Source organism: Ruditapes philippinarum, unplaced genomic scaffold (assembly GCF_026571515.1).
Source record: "Ruditapes philippinarum isolate M1 unplaced genomic scaffold, ASM2657151v2 ctg893_1_1_1_1, whole genome shotgun sequence".
Classification (NCBI taxonomy): Eukaryota; Metazoa; Mollusca; class Bivalvia; order Venerida; family Veneridae; genus Ruditapes; species Ruditapes philippinarum.
In genome coordinates this window covers 151,369-166,688 of record NW_026864801.1, presented here as the reverse complement: position 1 = coordinate 166,688, position 15,320 = coordinate 151,369, and the positions used below count along the sequence as shown (strand labels likewise).

General features: G+C 31.7%; 1 protein-coding gene across 1 annotated transcript; it reads right to left on the bottom strand.

The window, feature by feature from the left end:
* Positions 1–9,935: 9,935 nt before the first annotated feature.
* LOC132726859 (uncharacterized) lies at positions 9,936–14,857 on the bottom strand. Its single transcript, XM_060712252.1, has 4 exons — positions 14,459–14,857; positions 13,491–14,238; positions 10,420–10,518; positions 9,936–9,994 (listed from the first exon to the last, which is right to left on the bottom strand). The coding sequence occupies exons 1-4, from the start codon at positions 14,855–14,857 to the stop codon at positions 9,936–9,938; spliced, it is 1,305 nt and encodes a 434-aa protein (XP_060568235.1).
* Between the last annotated feature and the right edge of the window lie 463 nt (positions 14,858–15,320).

Genomic DNA, 15,320 nt, shown 5'->3' with positions numbered 1-15,320 from the left:
TAGGTCAAGTTTGAATACGGGTCACCTGGGTAAAAAACTAGGTCACACTGCTCAAATATGGATAATCTTTGTTAACACTGTAGTGGTCACATTTTTGACTCACCTGTCATGAAACTTGGTCAGAATGTTTGTCTAGGTAATTGTTCGGATGAGTTTGATGGGTCAGGTGAGCGATCTAGGGCCATCATGGCCCTCTTGTTTAAAGTAGGATAACTTCTATTGTCGGTGTCTCTTTTACTTGTTTTATGCTTGCTTTATAAATTTTGAAATCATTTACAAATAACTTTAAAGTTTAAATACTTTTCTCTTCCTAAACATTTTATTTTAAAACTATTCTTCACATTTTATTATGTAGTGGCAAAAACTAACCCTTCCATTTTATTTTAGAGCTATCCTTAAAAGTTTATTTTAGAATGGTAAGAACTATTCTTCACATTATATTTTAGAATGACTAATGAGATTCACCGATGTCTGTAATTTTGACTGACCAATGAAAATTATTCATATATTCAGTCCTTCTCTGTTAATTTTACAGGAATTCAAACTGATAACAGACGGACTTCGTCCGAAAATGTGTACCATCTAACGCTCTTGACATAAGGAACTAAGAAAATACTTTGTATCCGGTAACTGAAATCAATATCTTTACTACCTATAAAAGCAAATTGTTCAGTATTTCATCATTGAAATAATTACAACATATATGTATTTGTTGGTCGTCCAATCGCAAATATTTCTCAAAAAATACTGTCATTAATTGAAAGTTGTGTGGACAAAATATCAGCAGGCACTGAATCCTTTAAGGTTTAATTCTAGTAACAGGCAGGTGATTCAGAAGTTCAAATGAAAATATGCTCAATAAAACATGGAATTAAAAAAGATAATTTTAAAACTTAATATTAAAAATGTCATGATTTATCGATTTATTGAAATACTCAGATTAAACCTGCTCTATCAATAACGCAACACTTAAATATGATGTGTCCACAAACATCGTGCAAATATATATTAATCATTTGTTTTGAGTGGCGGCGTGGACAAGGGGTTAACTCATCGGTCTAGCAATATAAGGATTGCTTGCAGTATGGGTTCAAACTTAGTACTATGTTGTTGTTTCCTTGAACAAGAAACTTTACACTCATTGCTTTGTATTGGCTGATTCCAGGAACGGATTCGAGAGTGTTTCAATAAACATTTAGCTTCTAACACAATCGGATTAAAATAAATTAGTATAAACTTAACATTCTTTAATAGCTCTTCTTACAATCAACGCATCGGTATGTGTAATAAATCAGCTCTTTGGTATCATATATCAGGACATTTATACAGAAATATCATAAAATATTTCATATCCTTAACACCTCGACACAGTAAAATATAATGAGATGAAATATAAAGATAAACATGATTAAAGATAGTCAAACATTAATTAATATTATTTTGGCTTCAGGCTACAAATCATCGTTAGCATATTGATTGATTTTCATCCTGTTACACTGTCTACAATTATTTCTTTCAATTCTTACGAAGAATATGAGCATTCTGGGAAAAATAAAGACATTGTAAAGGTAGTGTTTAGACTAAACGTATTCGTGACTGTCTGATATAAGCTTAATCTTTTCAATTATGAACAAGCATTTCTTATTCAAATGACATAAAATATCATACATTTTCTTCTTATACATAATTATTATTGTCTAAAGTGATTTCAGTGATATAAGTATCCGATATATTTAGTGGACAAAAAGAATAATTAATCACTTTTTCTAATGCAAATTACTTAAACACATGATATTTTAAGCGAATTTAGAACCATGTAACGGTCTTGAAACAAGCAAAGACTTTGTTTCCTGTGATCGACATAAACTTTGTCTGACTTATGAGACTTGTGAGACTTATTTACTTTATAAAACAGCAAATTGTTTAGTATTTTTACCTTGGAATAATTAAAGATACATGTATTTGTTGGACGTCCAGTCGCAAATACAAGTATGTCATTGTTATTCTACCATCAGTTATGTTTTTTGTGGACGCAATACCGCCAAGTTCTGAATCATTTAAGATTTATTAGACATCGTTCAATAATAGCTCTTCTTGCAATCAACGCATCTATATGTGATATAGGTCAGCTCTTTATTATCAAATATCAGGATATTTATATATAACTGTCATTATATATTTCTTACAGTTCACAAAGTGCAAAAAGAAATATAAAGATGAATGTTATGAAGGATACTCAAATATTAATATTATTTTGAAATCATTTTGGAAACATTTAAATAATAATTATAAACTTCACAAGGTTTAAACCTCCAACGTTTCGAGGGGATAAATCCCTCTTTATTCATGAGTTTCTGTTTACATATGAAAAACATAGTGTAAGACAAGAAGATAAAAATGTGATTCATAAAAATAAACAGAAACTCCTTGATAAAGAGGAGTTTATCCCCTCGAAACGTTGGAGGTTTAAACTTTGAGAAGTTGATAATTAATATTATTTTGGCTTCAGACTAGCAATATCAAAACAGAATACGTAACCTGGCTTTATAAAATACCTCCAATTATGTTGCGTAAATCACCAAAGGAATTTTGTTAAAGTATTCATGCATTCTAACGTTTTTTAAATAAATGTGCATGTTACTGAACATAAAACATGATTCATTATTGTAATTTGCAATTTTCTTTTAACTGGTGGTTCATGAGTACAAAAATATATAATTTTGAATTAAAATTACCTGACTGTGCTTTCCATTGTATGTTTTATTCATAAATCGGTAGCAAGATATCATTTCTGTTAGAAAGTTTTTGAGGCAAATCATATAACGTTGATCAATTTAAATGAAACGAATCGTTTCGTTTTAAAAACTGACATCCGTACAAAATCAGGTTTTTAAACAGTTAAACAGTTGATATACTATACATATTATATGAGAGAACGAACAATACTTGTAATTATCAACTACATTTTACATGTAGCAAGTTCAAACTGAGAACGAATCAGAGACTTTTCAATCAATATGTAGAACCTTACATGATACAATCTAATTTGGTATGTATTGTGTTCCCTATGGTCATACTAAACGACAATTATATAAGTAACTTTAGAGGTATCAGATAATATTGCGACGACAACGCGAACTGTGTTTGTTGTACTATGATGATTAGAAAAAATATATATCTACTAGGTAACACTTCTAGTAAGACACTGTCTTTGTACTGTAATGCAATAGATTATACTTGCTTTGCTATTAATCCTCAAACGAACAAAATGACAATCTCTCTTTCTGACTATAGCTTAGCAAATAAATAAGAATATGATAAGAGTAAACAAGAAGCGTTGTTAATTGTTTTGGTTTAAACAATATTTATTTTCCAAATAGATTTTACACACATGTTATACAATTTTACACACTCTAGTAATAACAAATAGAAATATAATAAAAACAATCATTGTGTAAGTATAGCATACAGAATAGAGGATAAAGCTTTGTAGCTTATACTAAGCCTCGCTTCTGTCTGTCATAAGAATCTGCACTGACGATGTTACTTCATTTGAAACATTTATGAACCGGAACAAAATAAATAAACGAAAGGGTAGACCTGGTTTTAAATAAAAAGAAAAACAGATAAAACAGACAAAAAAAATCAAAAAGAAAAATGTTTTGATTTTTAAAACATTTTAAGTTAAGTAATTATCAAAGAGAGAAAATAAAGGTAAGGAAAGTCCATGGAGTAAAGTTAGGAGGGGAAGAAAGATTTGAGATGTGTGGGTCTTTTTCAGGGACGAAGCGATAGTGGGTTTTAATTAGCGCTTAAATCTTTGTGAATGTGTTATAAAGCCTTGCACATGTTTAAAAATAGTTTCGTTTTTGTCCGAGTCAAGAGATTCATTTCCAAACAGGAGAATGTTTTCAGTGATTGGTGTGATATTGCTGAGGTTGTTTAACATGGTTGTTCTTTGATTAGTATAAATTGGACATGCATGAAGAAAGTGTTTGTGTCTTCAATTTCTCCACAAGTGCATAATGGGCTTTCAATGATATTTTTAGAAAAAAGATGTTCTTTAAGAGAACTGCAATGCATTCGTAATCTAGCATGTTGGATAGACACTTCTCTGCTTCCAGTATAATAGTAAGATGGAACTTTTGTTATGTCTCTATTTAAAGCATGTTTGAAAGATGATAAAGGGGATGAATTTCGGACGTTGGGTGCTAAATTATTCCAAGCGTTAATAGTTGATGGAAGGAAAGAATTGGAAAATAGCTGAGACTTACAGTGGACGTTTCTGATATTTTCAGAATTGCGAAGCCCATAAGGAGTTTCACTACCAACTGATGTTGGAACAAGATTTGAGAGATAGGGAGGAACGAGAGAGTTTACCATTTTATAGAAATGAATGAGTTTGTGCTTAGTCCTTCTGGTTTGGAGTGGTTCTAATGCAGTTTCTTGATATAGTTTAGAAAGAGAAACAAGTTGAGTAGCACTGGAAATGATCGGCTTCTAATTGGATTCGTTCAATGTCTTCTTGTTTGCCTTTTGTGATGTTGTTAATTGTTTTGATGAGTTTAACCCATTATGTAATAGATCAAATATCGTTATAAATGTTATTATAACCTCAATCTAGATCCATGTTGATACAAAAATGACTAATACATACGCTGGTATTTTCTTTTTGGTTTGTTTGTTATTGTTACCTCGTTAATGAATGTATCTTACTTCAAAATTTTCATACTTTATTTGCCAGTATTTACTTGCCAAAGCATAATACCCACCGGCATACGAGTACGATATCGTTTGATATTACTCTTCATTTATTGCATATTTCATATCACGAGTACGTTCCAGTAAAAAACAATATGAGCGTTACAGTTAATCATTATCTTTTTACAATCCAAATGAGGTAGTATATATCTTGATTAAGCATACAGAGAAAAGATGAATACACACAATATTATGCCCCCTGAAATATGTTCTTAATTTGTATAATTGTTCTTTTCACAAACAACACATCCGGATATGTAATAAATAGGTTATTTGTTTATTGTATACTAGGATATTTATAAGAAAATGTAATGAAATATTTCTAATCGTACACAGTGTACAGAATAATAATAATATGGATTTTAGAATGTGATAAAGGGTTATCAAATATTAATCAGTATTATATTTGGTTTCAAGAGGGAAATACATTATTTGGCGGTTAACAATACCATATAAAACCTTTGCAGAAGTATGTTTATTCATGTTGTGTTAACCCCCTATGTGCACCATGTTGATAGTATCAATACAAAGTATTCTATCGGTTAATATTTACAAGAGGTTTAATGAACATTAAAACAAGATAGATGAAATTTCTTATTCACTCGAGGAGGTATCTAATTGAATAAAAATATAATTTTAATTGTTGGAATTACTGCTCCTGATGTGCTTTGTACTTTTATAATTAAAAAAGATGAATTATACTTATTTTCATAAAATATTTTTGTTTTACCCTTAGCGTTCTAATAACTACATTGCATGAAGAAACTTCATTCTCTACTGAAATGATATCAAACTGTGTTTAAATTGTTTTCTGAGACAATAAACGGGCTGATTTCTCTTCTCTGTAAATAATAAAAAGAAAGTTTGGTTTATTATTTAATCCTATGAAACTTCATAGACATCCCAAAACAACTGTAAATTAGTGTACGGATATTCAAGTAATCATGATTTGTATAAGGAAAGATTATTTGCAAATATAAAATATTTGTTTATATTCTGAAAATATGTAATATATTTGGAACATTTGGCAAACATTTATCCTCAATGACGTGTTTAATATCTCTCGATATGCTGTTAAATTATAACATATTTTATGCATAAACCATGCATAAACTTTAATTTGGACTAGAATTCAATTTGTATTCATTATCTATTTGAAAATAAAATTAATATCTGTCAAATTATTGTAAAAATGATGTCATTCACAGTGAACAACATTAATCTATTAAGAAGCAATAAAACATGTTTAAACTAGATAATTTTCTTTTTTGTTTAAATCTTGAAGACACCTATTACAACATAAGATAGTTTTGTTCTTGCATCACATTTCACACATTGGTTTGATTGATGTCTATATAATAGGTATACACAATTAATTAAAGTAGAACTGTTTCAAAATCTAAATAAGACTTTTCGGTAGATATTACAATATGCAATATCTTTGTTTGCCTGTCAATCGTACATTTATCACTCTTAAACATTCTAGTGACGACTGTATATAAGACCAGCTTATCATGTACTACTCTGGTTGTATCAAACCTAGTTTGAATAGTTTATAAAACACATTACAAAACCATTAATCAAATATTGATAAATTTGGGTCGTCTTATACGGTCTATTATTATTTTCATTCATCCTTACACAGAATATGAGCATTATGGGAACAAATAAAGTCATTGTAAAGATGGTATTAGACTAAATCAGTTCGTGACTGTCTGACATAAGCTAAATCTCCTCTTATATTGACAAGTATTTCTTATTCATATTACATAAAATATTATAAATATTATATGTTTTATATTGTTGTCGAAAATGCCTTCAATTATCAAGATATCCGTTATCTTTACTAGACAAAATGTATTATTAATATCCTTTTCTTATGCATATTACCAACATATATAATATTTTGAGCCTATATATTACTTGAAATAAGCAGTCTTTGTTTCCTGTAATTCCTAAACAATATTAGCTTAGACTTTACTTTATATAATTGCAAATTGTTCAGTATTATAACGTTGAAATAATTACAACACACACGTTTTTGTTGTACGACCAGTCGCAAATATTTCTCTTACATACTGTCATCAGTTATGTTTATTGCAGGAACAATTATCTTAAAACAGAAAAAATGAAGTTTAATTAAACATAAACTGCTCAAAGATATCATTGCTACAAAACGCAAGGACAGTTTCAAAATTAATATTAGAAATGTAACGATTTATCTAACACTCCTTGTTTGCAATTTTTATATATTCAGATTAAATCTGCTCTATCAATAACACAGCACTTATATATGACGAGTCCTTAGACATCGTGGCGGCGTTGCCGAGAATTTAACGCATCGGACTAGTGATTTAAGGATTGATTGCCGTGTGGTTTTAAACCCCGTCAGGGACAAGCTGTTGTATCCGTGAGCGATAAACTTTACACTTATTGCTTAGTTCTGCTTGGTTCCAGGAACGGATATGAGAGCGTTTCAATAAGCTTATAGCTTCCAACCCAATCGAATTAAATAAATAAGTATAAACAAAAATCAAAATATGTAAAGATATGCAATTTTTCTTATTGTTATATATAAGAAGGCTAATTCTATATATTAGCATCAAATAATCAGGATATTTATACCAAAATGTTATGAAATATGTCTTATCGTTCACACAGTGCAAAACTACAACTATCGCTGAATGCGATTCATACCCCCACCAATGTCCTTGACAGAAGACGACTTGGAAAAGTGGTTAAGGGAATAACTTAAGTGGCACAAATACATAAAGAGAAATTATCTCTGGTGAAAAAGACTGATTGTAGAGGTAAAAGTATAAATATTTTTTGGACCTTAAAGTGTGACCTTAAAGTGTGGCCTTGACCTTAAGCTGGCACAAGGGTAAGATGGGTTCTGCACATCGCCCAGTTGGGGTGAACATTTGAGTAAAGTTTGAAGAAAATCCTTCCATTAGTAAAGAATTAATAGAGCGGACACAACATATTGTCTAGTATTAATTGTATGGAAATTTAAAGACTTAAAAAGGGGCATAACTAAATATTCAAGTACATGTTAAAATTTAAGAACATTTTCTATTTCAAGTGTGACCTTGACCTTTAGCCGGCACAAAGGTGACATGGATTCTGCACATAACATTGTTGAGGTGAACATTTGAGTAAAGTTTGAAGAAAATTCTTCGTTTAGTATAGGATTTATAGAGCGGACACAACATATTGCCTAATATTTGATTGTATGTAAATTTGAAGACTCAAAAAAGGGGCATAACTTTCTTAAAATGCAATACAGAGTTACGAAACTTGACCAGCATATCTTGATTGTGACCTTTCATATATATTTTAAGTTTCAAGCAAATACCTTTTCTAGATTCAGAAATATTCATATAAATGTTAAAATTTAAGAATATTTTCTAAGTCAATTTTTGACCTTCAAGTCTGACCTTGACCTTAAGCCGGCAAAAGGGTGACATGGGTTCTGCACATCCCCTTGTTTAGGTTAACATTTGAGCCAAGATTGAAGAAAATCTTTCAATTAGTGTAGGACTTACAGAGCGGACACGACATACTGTCTAATATTTGATTGTTTGATATTTGACCTTCAATTGTGACCTTGACTTTGAGCTGACACATGGGCAACATGGGTTCTGCACATCCCCTTGTTGAGGTGAACATTTGAGCCAAGTTTGAAGAAAATCTTTCAATTATTGTAGGACTTACAGAGCGGACACGACATACTGTCTAATATTTGATTGTGTTTGATATTCGACCTTTAATTGTGACCTTGACCTTGAGCTGACACATTGGCAACATGGGTTCTGCACATCCTCTTGTTAAGGTGAACATTTGAGCTAAGTTTGAAGAAAATCCTTCAATTGGTATAGGAGTTATATAGCGTACACGAAATGGAGACGGACGGACGGACGGAAGGACGGACCGACCGACCGACCGACCGACCGACGCGACAAAGCGAATCCATTATAGCCCCCCCCCCCCCACATTTTGTGGTGGGGGTATAACAATAACAAGAAATATGAACATGAATGTTATGATAGTTAAAATATATTACTTTGGCTTCAGACTGGCAATATCAAAACAAAATACGTTACCTGGCGGTATAAAATACCTCATAAAGCTTTGTCAGAAACATTTCTTTCATGTTGTGTTCTATCACCAAAGGCATCTTGTGCAAGTATTCTAACGGTTTAAAATAAAACTGCATTTTGCTAAACATAAAACATGATAAATATCATTTGCAATTTTCTTTTAACAGGTGTTTCATCGGTACAAAATTATATAATTTTGAATTTGAATTACCTGACTGTGCTTTGTTTGCATTATAAATAAATTGTTAGCAAGATATCATTTCTTTAAGAAAGTTATTGAGACAAATCATATAACGTTGTATCTATATAAACGAGAAGACTTATTTCGATTTTAAAACTGGCAGCAGTGCAAAATCAGTTCGTTTTTAAAATCTTAAAATTGTATGGTGAAATAAACAATACTTGTAATTATCAACAATATTGTACGTATATTGGGTTTAAACAAATCAATATGTAGACCCTTATATAGAAAAACTCTAATTTGGTATATATTGTACTTCCTCTGGTCATACTAGATGATAATTATATAATTATGTAAATTTACAGATATCAGAGAATATTGTCATGACAACGAAAACTGTATTGTACTAGGATTTTAAGAAAAACATTAATAACTACTTGGATTTGTAACACTTTTATTAAGACCCTGTCTTTATAGGGTAATAAACAGATCATACTTCTTGCTATGATATTGATCCCCGAAGAAACAAAATGACAATCTCTTCTTCTGAATTGAGCTCAACAATTAGTTCATGTGTCAAACAGATGGTTTGTTAATTCTTTTGATTAGTTTAACCTATGATGTAAAACATTAAATGTAGATATAAATGTCATTATAACCTCAATAGAAATCTAGGTTGTACAAAAAACAAAAATACACATTCTGGTATTTGTGTCTTTTATTTGTTATCATAACCTCGTCAAGTCGTCACGAAATTAATCTCTTACGTCGACTCGTTCATACTTTATTCACTTATATTCACTTGCAAAAGCACAATACCCACAGACTTATATTTTGATTGCGTCTCCGGTGATATTAATAAAATATAACGCTTATGATATTGATTGATATTATTCTTCATTTATAGCTTCTTTCTTATCCTGGGCACTTAGGGAAAAATAAAAATAACCTGAAAAAAGTGTGTAGGCATAAAACGTTTGTGAATATCTGGCGTAACCATTATGTACGAAAGAAGCTATAAATGAAGAATAATATCAATCAATATCATAAGCGTTATATTTTATTAATATCACCGGAGACGCAATCAAAATATAAGCCTGTGGGTATTGTGCTTTTGCAAGTGAATATAAGTGAATAAAGTATGAACGAGTCGACGTAAGAGAATAATTTCGTATTTAGTGATTTGTATCCATTTATTATTATCATAAACAAAAATAAAATGGTATGTGAGTTCACATAGTTTTTCTTAAGTACTCGAAATTACACACACTTTATGCGTCTGCGATCAAACTTAGCGCTAAGTTAAGTCCATACTTTACATCATTTGTTTTTGTTGAAAAATAACACTGTACAAACAAATTTGAAATAATTTACATTGTCGTTTGTTAGTCAGCTGATCCCTCATTTTTCTACAGTTAGATGTTATTGCTACAAGACAATCACTCTCTATTACACAAACTATGAAGAACAATTCTAAAAAAATAATATGATATAAAACAAACTGTCATTACTAATCCAACACATGCACTTCGCAAATATCATGTATTACTCTTACATATACTGCGGTAAACTAAACAGTTAAATATTATGCCTCCTGAAACATATGTTCTTAATTTGTATAATTGTTCTTTTTACAATCAACTCATCCTCATAGGTTATGAATCTATCATGTTATGTTCACTCACCAAAGGCATCTTGCTGAAGTAATCATGTATTCTAACGGTTTTAAACAAAAATGTCTTTACTGAACATAAAACATAATTATTGCTATCTTAAATTTTCTTTTACCTACAAAAATATAATTTAAATTAAAAGTTACCTGTCTATGTTTTATATGTATTATGAATAGATCTTGAGCAAGCTATCACTTCTTATAGAACATAGTTGAGGCAAATGATAACATTGGTCGATTTAAACGAAACCGACAGCAGAGTAAAATCAATTCTTTTTTAATCTCATTTTGTAAAGTTATACAAATTTAATGATAGAATGAACACTACGTGAAATTATCAACTACATTTTACATGTAGCAAGTTCAAACTGAGAACGAATCAGAGACATTTGAATCAATATGTAGAACCTAACAGGATATATTCTAATTTGGTATATATTGTATTCCCTCTGGTCATACTAAATGACAATAATGTAAGTAACTGTAGAGGTATCAGATAATATTTCTACAACGACGTAAAAGGTATTGTACTAGGGTGATAGTAAAACATTAATATCTACTTGGTTACACTTCAAGTAAGAGACTGTCTTTGCACGGTAATAAAATATTAAATTTGCTTTGCTATTTAACCCCGAACAAACAAAATGACAATCTTTCTCTCTGAATTTAGCTCAACATATAGCGCATGAGTAAAACAGATGCTTTGTTAATTGTTTTGATGAGCTTAACCTATGATGTAATAAATCAAATATAGTTATTCATGTTATTATAACCTCAACAGAAATTTAGGCTGACACAAAAACGAGAAATACACATGCTGGTATTTTGTCTTTTGTTTGTTATCATTACCTCGTTGAAAGCTTATGTCAACTCGTTCATACTTTATTTGCCAATATTCATTTGCCAAAGCACAATACCCTATAGATATAAATAAAATGTAACGCTTTTAACATCGATTGCTATTTTCTTCATCAAAAGCTTGTCCTTGTTATGAGCACTTTGGGGAAAATAAAAATAACTTGAACAAGGGTTTAAAAGTAAAGCTTTCGTGAATGTCTGACGTAAGCATTATGGATATATGGTTATTTGTATCAATGTGTTATTTTCACAAACAAAAATAAAATGGTATGTCAGTTTACATGTTATTTTCTAACGTTCTTCTAATAATACAAAATTTAGATTTCTGTCATGGATTTAATGCTTAGTCAAGTCCATACTTAATAGCATTTTTGTTAAAAAAATAACATCAGTACATAGACAAATTGAAAATAATTTTCATTGTTGTTTATTATTATTATTATTATTATTATATACCACATTTCTATAGCACTCTTTTCATAAATAATAAATGTTCAAGAGTGCTTTACATAAATCCGGTAAAACATAATCATATATATATATAAGACATAATGTACAACATTAATTAAGTAAACCTATTAAACAATAATGATAATCTAAAACCAGTAAAGGATGGTAAGAAATACAGACACATTTAGTTTAAAATCAAGGCACAATTAAAATTAACACTGATAATATAGCAAAAGTAGTACATGTATGATGATTTATGAACTAACGTCCATAGAACTTTATGAAATAATGTGTTTTGAGAGCTCTCTTAAAACATGGCAAGGTATTACAGTCTCTAACATCAGGTGGTAACGCGTTCCATAATTTCGCTGCGGCTGTCTGGAAGCACCTGTCACCATATCGTACTGTCCGAGATTTAGGCACAACTAATGTCATTGAGTTATTCTGGGACCTCAGATTTCTGACTGGGATGTACACGTCTATCATGTCTTTTATATAGGCTGGTGATTGATCGATGAGGGATTTATATGTATAAGTCAAAATTTTATGTTCGACCCGATACTCTACCGGAAGCCAGTGAAGTTCACGTAAGATAGGTGTTATGTGGTCATATTTGAGTGTTTTGGTCACAATTCTAGCTGCTGTATTTTGAACATGTTGTAACTTGGTCATTGACTGCTTAGAGACTCCATATAACAGTGCATTACAGTAGTCTAACCTAGAAGTAACAAGTGAGTTTACTAAAGATTTGGTTGCTTTAACAGTAAGATAGGGTCTGATGTGACCGATTTGTCTTAATTGTGCATAACAGTTCCTACAGACATTATTTACATGTTGTTCCATCCTCATGTTCGAGTCAAGAAATGCACCAAGATTGCGCACACTAGATGATTGGCTAATTTTCGAACCGTCGACTGTTACTGTAACATCTGAAACAGGTTGTGCGTTATGTTCAGATGAGAAGATGATCAACTCTGTTTTATCGCCGTTTAGCTTCAGCATGTTGGCATTCATCCAACTTACAATATCTTCAAGACATCTTTCAATACGGTTTATATTCTCTTGAATTGAAATATTAGTCACTGGTTTGAAGGATAGATAAAGTTGTGAGTCATCTGCGAAGAAATGGTTGTTTAGATCATGTTTACGGCAGATTTCTCCGACAGGTTTCGTATACATCACATAGCTCTTGGGTCCCAGGACAGACCCTTGAGGTACACTGTACTCCATGTGGACTGGCTGTGATAGTTTGTTGTTTATGCATACAGTCTGGTATCGGTCGGTCAGGTATGACGTCATCCATGCGAGTGGCTTGCCTGTAATTCCAAAGTGTCGTTCAAGGCGGCGAAGGAGCGTTCCATGATCAATTGTATCAAAAGCAGCAGACAAATCAAGTTATTATCCAAAGACCGTAGAATGTCATTTTGAACTTTTAACAATGCAGTCTCGGGCGAATGGAACTTGCGATAAGCAGATTGGTTGACCTCGTGTAGATTATTTGTCTTCAGATGGCTCTCAAGTCGTACGTCAACGACCTTTTCCAAGATTTTAGACAGGAATGGCAAGTTAGACACAGGCCTATAGTTTTTCAGTTCGTTAGGATCTAGATTTGGTTTCTTTAGAAGTGGTCTTATTCGTGAGTGTTTGAACATTTTTGGTACATAAGCAGCATCCAAGGACACGTTTATAAAACTGGTTATCACTGGTGTTAGTTCATCTAGGCATTCTTTTAACAGCCATGTTGGAATGGGATCTAACTCACAGGATTTGGTGGCTGATTTTTTAATCAATGCTTTCACTTCTTGCTCTGTGGTTGGAGCAAACACAGTATATTTGACACCCGTATATTCAGATTCCATATCTACATTATCCGGTACCGATTGTGTTTGAGAACGTATGTTATTCCTTATTCTTTCAATCTTTCCGATAAAGAAGTCACTGAATTTCTGGGCAAGGCGCTCTGAAGATGAATCAAATGGTAGAATCACTTCATTTGTATCTCCAAGTAGACCTTTGGTAATCTTAGATAGACTTTTATGATCATTGCCACAAGACTCTATTTTACTTGTATAGTATTCTACACGAGCTTGTTTTAACAGCTTGTTAACACTAGAACAGTGTGTTCTGTAGATCTGATGGTCTATTGTAAGTTTAGTTTCACGCCATTTCCGTTCTAGTTTACGTTTTTTCATGTTTGGCTTCGTGGAGTTGCTCTGTATACCACGGACAAGCCGGTCTCAATGTAATAGTCTTGTTAATCATCGGAGCATGTTTATCCAAAATAGAGGTTAGACTGTCTGAATATTCCATCATAAAACCATCTATGTCAGAAGGGATACACTCTTTGTTGAAGAATTCCATTTTCCGTATGTCATCTCGAAAAGAATCAATGTCAATTGCGCGAAGTTTTCTGTAAGAAACCAATTTCCGTACCGGTGCAGGTTTTGAGGCTTTGACATCAAATGTAACAGCAAAATGGTCACGTAAGATATTTCCACTAGAATCAGAGAGTCCAGGATCTACGACCTCTATGTTTGATACAATGTTGTCTGTTTCCCTTGATATCACTACGTCCAATGTATGACCTGCAACATGGGTTGGTTCTTGTACATGCTGATGCATACCACACGCATCAAGGTTACTTGTAAATTTTCTCGTATCGTTGTTGTCTGGTATATCTAGATGAAGGTTCAGATCGCCTACTATGATTGCAGAATTGTCAACTGTAGCGTACTTAGTTAAGAAAAGGGGCCACTCATGATCAAGGAAAGTGTTTGTATTCAAGCCGTTCTGTTTAGAAGGAGGTGGTCTGTATATTACCGCTAGCCTCATAGAGTACCGCCCAATAACTACATTACAGTCCATGAACTCAAATTGTGAGAATTCCTTGCTTTGACTTGACGACTCAGTGGTGACTTGTATAGAAGCTTTATGAAACGGATTCCTAAAAAAGTTTTCTCTTACTATAAGCAGAATAATAAGTAGCATTAAAGAAATCTTTAGTTATTCTTAAAGTGCACATTATTCGGAAGGGAACTAACTCTGTTGTGCTCAATTGACCAATTTATGATTATCTCTCCAATTCCGTCACTCTTGGGAATTCAAGAACATGCACGTTTTGTTTGATTCCTAAATTTTGTTCAAAAATCATAAAAAATCTTTGAAAAGGATAAGTTAATTTGAAAACTTGCATTGCATTGTAGTTTAATGAACATAAAACAAGATGGATGAAATATCTAATTCACTTTCCAGAGGTATTTAATTGAAAAACATATATAATTTAAGTGTTGGAATT

Coding starts and splice junctions, on each gene's coding strand:
- LOC132726859 (XM_060712252.1), bottom strand. CDS start 14,857: ATGAGGCTAGCGGTAATATACAGACCACCTCCTTCTAAACAGAACGGC. Junction 14,239..14,458: donor AAGCCTCAAAACCTGCACCG/GTACGGAAATTG, acceptor CGTGGTATACAG/AGCAACTCCACGAAGCCAAA. Junction 10,519..13,490: donor GGTCAACCAATCTGCTTATC/GCAAGTTCCATT, acceptor TTATTTTTTTAG/AATTGTTCTTCATAGTTTGT.